At 33.5% G+C, this 6,481-nt stretch overlaps 1 protein-coding gene across 1 annotated transcript; it reads right to left on the bottom strand.

Moving 5' to 3' along the window:
• Window positions 1-461: 461 nt before the first annotated feature.
• On the bottom strand, window positions 462-6,461 carry LOC147764416 (large ribosomal subunit protein bL35m-like). Its single transcript, XM_087000914.1, has 3 exons — window positions 6,312-6,461; window positions 5,469-5,619; window positions 462-5,020 (listed from the first exon to the last, which is right to left on the bottom strand). The coding sequence occupies exons 1-3, from the start codon at window positions 6,340-6,342 to the stop codon at window positions 4,657-4,659; spliced, it is 546 nt and encodes a 181-aa protein (XP_086857040.1). The 5' UTR covers window positions 6,343-6,461; the 3' UTR covers window positions 462-4,656.
• Window positions 6,462-6,481: the final 20 nt, after the last annotated feature.

Genomic DNA, 6,481 nt, shown 5'->3' with positions numbered 1-6,481 from the left:
ACCCTCTGTTGACAAGCACATATAAACTCCTCCCACTTTTATATGCCGTTATAATTTTTTTATACAGATAATCATCAAAGCAGAATTTTAATTTTCTTTAAGGATTTGTACTAAATAAATTTTGGTGAAATCTCTTGTCATTATCATTATGGCCTATCACATCAGTATCTATCAAGAACAATACAAAACGTTGTCTACTGTTACATTTATACCTCTGGTTGTCAGAGTGAAAGTATACGCTATTTGTAGGAACTGAGGTAGAACATTTATGGAAGAGGACAGATTGTTACCACAGGTGGTGAAGAGTTTGGCTTAAATACAGTTCACTCAATGATATCCTTAAAAATTGTATTTTTAAACTACTGTCATGTCCATGTGAAATATATTGTGCAACACATACTTTACTACAGAAATGAGTGTTTACTAAGAGTTGTGAATTCATATTTCAAAACATCAGTATATTTGTTGTTCTTATGGTAACATTTTATTTTATTTCTCTTTTCCTTGAATAATGATACTAGTATTTCAAACCTTAAGAAAAGGAATACCATAGAACAGGTTGTACTCATCAGCATAAATATCCAAAATGGAAATGTATCAAATTTAACCTATATTTTTAGACTAAATGGTGCTTGTTCCATGAATAAACTGTTTAAAACTATAACTAAACTTGCAAAACAATTTAGTCCAAAAGATAGCAGTGTGTCCCTCTCAGGGACTTCATTTTCAAGGAAGCATACAGAGTTTTGGCAGGGCAGAGAAGTGGGTCCTTAATCGACAGGGGATTGACATAGAGGATCTACAGTATACCTCCCCAGGGCATGAGACAAGGTGACCTGCCATGCAGATTGCATGACAAGACTGAGAATATACCCTGATAAAGTCTCCTTGAGGGTGATCAATTAGACTAAATTGTTTGTCCAGTAATTATTTAAAACTTCATTTAAATATAAAATAAGACTGTATGACCATCCTACATCATGAAAACTCCATTTAAGGTATTTACCCTAGACAGTAATAAACTAAAAAGGAAATGTACTATTTAGTGTAAATATCCTTAATGGCACACTCCATGGACAGCATGCTCAGGAGTACAAGACCAATGTCTTAATTCCCATCTGAGAGGCTGTACTGGTACATCAGTCAAGCCCATTTGCTTGATTGCTCAACACATGTAATTACTAAATAGCTGATAAAGTAACAAACAATGTTGGCAGAAAAGTAAATGCAATGTCAGAAAGGACAATCATAATCTATAAAATTTATGGAGAATATTTTATCAGTAATGATTTTTATCAAAATTTTGAAATGACTTTCAAACACTGCCACAAAGCTGACACCCAAGGGGCTTCACAAAAGAACTAAATACAAGGCTAAACGAAATTTTAGCCTGTGGGGCCATTCAGAATGAGAAGAGTTGAGTGCTAACTGGTCCACGACCAAAATATGGCAGACCTACATGAAAGGAAGACCCCTTAATCCTATAATGCCTCCCCATGTGGTTGACCGGTCGAATTGAGCCAAAATTTAATTACTGTACCCCTGCAGGGACAACGCGTGGGGAGGCATAAAAGAGGCCAATAGACCATTACAGGATTAAGTGGTCTTCCTTTCACGTATATCCGCCATATGTAGGCCATGGACCAGTTAGCACTCGTATCTTCTCATTCAGGCCCCTATTTTGACCCAAGACATACGAGTAGTAGTCCAATTAAATAGAAGTTCATGTGCATTTAATGATAAGAAAGATATGGCATATATTTTAGCTAGACCAATATTTACTGCAAGCACTACTTTAAGTTTGGCCCAATATTCTGGCTGAAGATCTTTGGTGAAACCTGCTCCTGTGAAAACTGTAGACCTAATTTATATGCACTTCCCTTGGTATTATGTCTCAGCTTGGGTTAATTTGTCCAAGAGTAGTGTGAGTTTTGACAAATAAAGTAAGTAGATGTTGAAGTTTAGAGCAAAGACAATGAAGTTATTTTCTTTTCCATAGCTACTGATTTATAACCATATCACAAAAGTATCTGTATCACATACAGAATATGTGTATAAAGTTTTATTTTCTATGGAGAATTATAAAAACCTTCCCAAGAACTCACTTCCATTTCGTTTTCTTACTTGTCATAAAAAAACAGAGCAAAAATATGATTCACAGATAAATCTGGATCATTCCTCATCAGCTCTTATCAAGGCTCTTGGCCAGAAACTTCAAAACTGCAAAATATATGCTTGCCTTTAGCAAATGGCACCTATATACAGATGCAATAATGTGGCTAGTTTGCCACAAGCCATTGGCAAGTACAAACACAGCATAACTGTAACAGCCATTGCACGCCTAACCTTTCCCACTATCTAAAAACAATAACACAATTTTATGATTTCACAAAGTGCTCCTAGCTGGACTATAATGACATAACGGCACCGCTGTTACATTTATGGCACACATGATTTTATACCCCACCTACTGATGTGCAGGAATTACACAACCTACGCAATGGCTCTTGTCCTGCTCCTGCTGAAAGTGTGCCAAGAATTATGCATTCACAAAAAGGCAATTACATAACAAGAGTGATAATTTCCTTTCGATTGCAAATTTGAGAATATTTTTTCATGCAGCTGAAGTGACATGTACATTTACCAAGTCAACAGGAAAAAGCATATTGACTATAATATCAATTCAAAGGTTAAACATATTTATATGTATAAGAAGTTCATACAGCAAAATACTCCACAATATATGGACTTAAATTGGGCTTTCTTTATCAATACCTGGTCAATTTTACCTTTTACTATTATAAAAATTTATTTATTAGTCTTGTCTTGAAGGGTCTTAAAACTCAGTGCTCTTTTTTGTGCTGGAGATTCTTTTACAAAAAAGACATTTTAAATTGCCAATCACACTGATAAAGAAATGTCAGTCCTCTACACCTTTATGATACTTTTAAATGATAAATTCAAACTATGATTCCTTTTTCAATCTTACCCAAAATAAAAACCCACCTGACTGAAAGAAAATAAGAAAAAAAGCTTTTTCTTTTTGCAGGTGGCCAAACACATGACTGTATTGCTTTTCATTGTGTGAATTTCAGTATCTAAAATCTAAACTTCCCTTAACATGAAATAATCTCATCTCAGAGACACTTTTAAATTGGAAATGAAGGGCCATTATTTGAATAAAATGTAATGTAAATCTGTCTGTAACTTTTATATGTAAGATCAGGCAGACATTTTTGTACAATTTACAATTAATGCATACACATAAACCATTATTGCTAATGATGGAATCTTGTGGTCTTTTATACAGTCACAACTGATTTGTGCTTTTTTACCTTTTCATCTTCATTGAATTTTTCTCTTCAACACCTGCTGTATCTACTTCGAGATCTATCTAGGCAAATATAAAGAAACCACCACAAATCCTTTTATAATTACTGTAGTTGCCCTTAAGTAAGATAAATATAATTTTTTTAATGGGAGTGTCCCAGGCAGAGTGTTTAAAATACATCCTATTATCATTTTCCATACGTCATACTTCAAAAGTCATGCTACTGGTCATAGACAGAGCCTAGCATTGTTCAAAAGAGCATTTGATAAAAATAATTTTTAAATAAGAAAATATTCAATGCATTGAACACTCCATAGCAAAAATTTAGTATCTTTTCAGCTGTGTTCTCTACTACTTGTCCCATGACTTTTAGCTGGACCAAATCACATTTTCATGCTTGAAGTGCTGAAAGTAGCTTCACTGCTACTTGGAATGAGAGAAAGTTTTTGGCAAAACATAATAAGCATGAACCTGTGTTCATGTTTGACACCATATACAGGTGTAACAACCTCTCACTGTAGACTAAATTCTCCTTATTTTCAGGATTGAATAGACCATGATAATGGTTATAATTTATAATCAATATGAAAAAATGGAAAAACAATTGAAGAGAATAATCTATACTTTACCTGTATTTCATATTTCCCTATAATATCATTCAGCTTATTATGGCAAAATAAATAAATTTCTTACAATACTAAATTGGAAAGGATAGCAATGGCACACTATGTGAACTTCAACTTGCTGATGATACCACCTTTTGCATAACATTTCACTAAAGAGTGGATCGTTGCATGCTGGATCAAAACTAAGCTAATGCACTATAACAGTTCAGTTCAAAAATCAGGGGTACATTTGCTGGTATGTTTGTTGATAGGGTTGGTATTGTAGACTGCTAGAAAAAAGTAGCTACATTTAGTTATTGAGGCAAAAGGTAGCTTGACAGTCAGAAGATAGCATTTATGTTTTAGTTATATCCTGCATTTTGTATTCATAACAAAGGTCTGTGTATACTGAAAACTGGTGATGATGCTGTATTGATCTTTCAATATAAAGAATATTTTCATTCATTACAAACATTTATTCACCCCAGTCTCTTGTCTCATAATGAATCAACCAATCTGCTAATAGAACTTAGAGTAATAAACAACTCTCTATACATTAGACTGTTTGTCAGAACTAAGGTCTGTATTAAAAAATGCATCCAGAAACATTATAAGCAAATTATATTTAAATGAAACAGTTTCATTCTAATGACACAAAGTCTAATGGTACCTTGAAGTGTCTAAATTTCCAAAAACGTTTTCACACAAATCAAAAGAACCTCATGGAAGAAACTTTGGAGGTTCATAAAATATGTGACTCATTCCATAGCGTTTTTGATATGGCCCATATGGATCTTCTGGGAAATATCTTTTCTTTGCATAATATGGTCCAGCCATTTTGTCCAGTAATTTACACTGAGTTTTATTACAAAAAACATGCTGACGCAGCCTGAACTTTCTACGTTCTGACTTAGCCCAAAGTTTCCGATGCTTTCCTGCCATGGTGCGGATCCACAAACCATTTTCTAAGCGAAAGAATCTGTCTCTAACAGCTTTAACTCCATGAGCTCTACCTCGCCTCCTGTCAATAATGGTTTTGGTTCGACAGCTTTCCATTATGGGAATCTGAGGCTGAAGTAAAGGTCTGTAAAAGAAAAAAAGTAATGTTCAGTACTTGAACCAACAATCCAGGTATCACTGATATAGAATATGTAGGGACCAGGACTTGAAAAATGTGAACATTTGCAATACAGATAGAATTTTTTTATTTCTTGTATAAAACACTCAAAATAATTTTTTTAAATAATTTTTCAAATTGAGATATGGATTATTACATGTCCTGTAGGTAATCACTTAAAAATTTTAGCAAAATTTCATTAAAATTGGTTAATTAATCATTGATCGGAACTCAGTCTGTGATGATTTGAATAAAATCTGAAATCATTTATGTTTAATATCTGGCCAGAAAAAAAAGTACTGGAAATGTTCTTACTTTTTATAATTTGCTTATTACTGGTAAATGAAAAAGTCCTTAACCTCAACCAGGTTTATGAAAATATTTTGCCAGAGCAAAGTACTGGAAATGTACTTACTTTTTTATTATTTGCTTATTACTGGTGAATGAAAAAGTTCTCAACTGCTGCATGCACTGACTTGTGTAATTTCCTGCTATTCTCATCTGTGCATATGTTGGCAAACAATTACCAGGTGAGGAAAATATCTTCATACCAATGTTTTTCATTCCTAAAATGTTATAAAAAGTTAACTATAACATAAGAAGTTAAATGTAATAAATATTTGTTAAAATAAATAATAAATATGAGTAAAATAAAAAAAAAAGAAATGTTGCATTAATTAATAATACTTTGCTCAATGCTGACTGGTCAGAGGCAAACAGGGATGAGACAATTAAAGTAAAACTTATACACTTTCATGGCAACAAACAAATATTCATGCTTATAAACAAACTACTTCATAAAAGTGCACATACCAAAAGCTAGCATGCATATTTATGCCACCATGAAATTGTACACTTATTGAAGACATGAATAGGTGTGTTAATGCATTGGTAAATGAGCAGATGAAAACTACCTTATTCACAGCATAATTAATGGCAAACAGGCTTTTCAACAGTAGGCGACTTGGGGAGGTGCAAGGGGTGGGCAAAAATTTGAGAGCTCCTGACAAGCTAAGTGGCTAGCTTACTGTCATTTTATATTTACGCGCACCTGTATCTTTCAATTTAGTTATTTTAGTACATAAAAAAAAAGAGACCAGCAGAATAAAAATTAAAACATTACGTGTCTATCATAGACAAAAAGAAAACATCAATAGCTTCCATGGTGTTTGAAACTTCCCCTGCATCAAATTCTAACTTTCCTCTTCGCAGAATACAAGCTAACCTTTAAATCGAACAAACCGAAATAATTACTGACCCGAAATCAGGCTCTTCATGGAGGCAGCCATTTTTATTTCTCTAACAAGAGTTAAGCCGAAAGGCGGAAAAATCGTGCCAGTTTTAAGCTCAGTAACAAACTTTAAGACACATTGTGCGGTTTCAGCTCAAAGCAAAATAATAAATTTTGTCTAAACGAAATTCAAGCAA

The sequence above is a fragment of the Lingula anatina genome, chromosome 1 (assembly GCF_051362555.1).
Source record: "Lingula anatina isolate TDL-2025a chromosome 1, LinAna3.0, whole genome shotgun sequence".
In the NCBI taxonomy this organism is placed as follows: Eukaryota; Metazoa; Brachiopoda; class Lingulata; order Lingulida; family Lingulidae; genus Lingula; species Lingula anatina.
Note: the sequence above shows the minus strand (reverse complement) of the source record. Positions and strands in the feature narration are given on the sequence as shown.

Coding starts and splice junctions, on each gene's coding strand:
- LOC147764416 (XM_087000914.1), bottom strand. CDS start 6,342: ATGGCTGCCTCCATGAAGAGCCTGATTTCGG. Junction 5,620..6,311: donor CATGAAGAGCCTGATTTCGG/GTCAGTAATTAT, acceptor ATAACATTTTAG/GAATGAAAAACATTGGTATG. Junction 5,021..5,468: donor AATAAGCAAATAATAAAAAA/GTAAGTACATTT, acceptor TTTCTTTTACAG/ACCTTTACTTCAGCCTCAGA.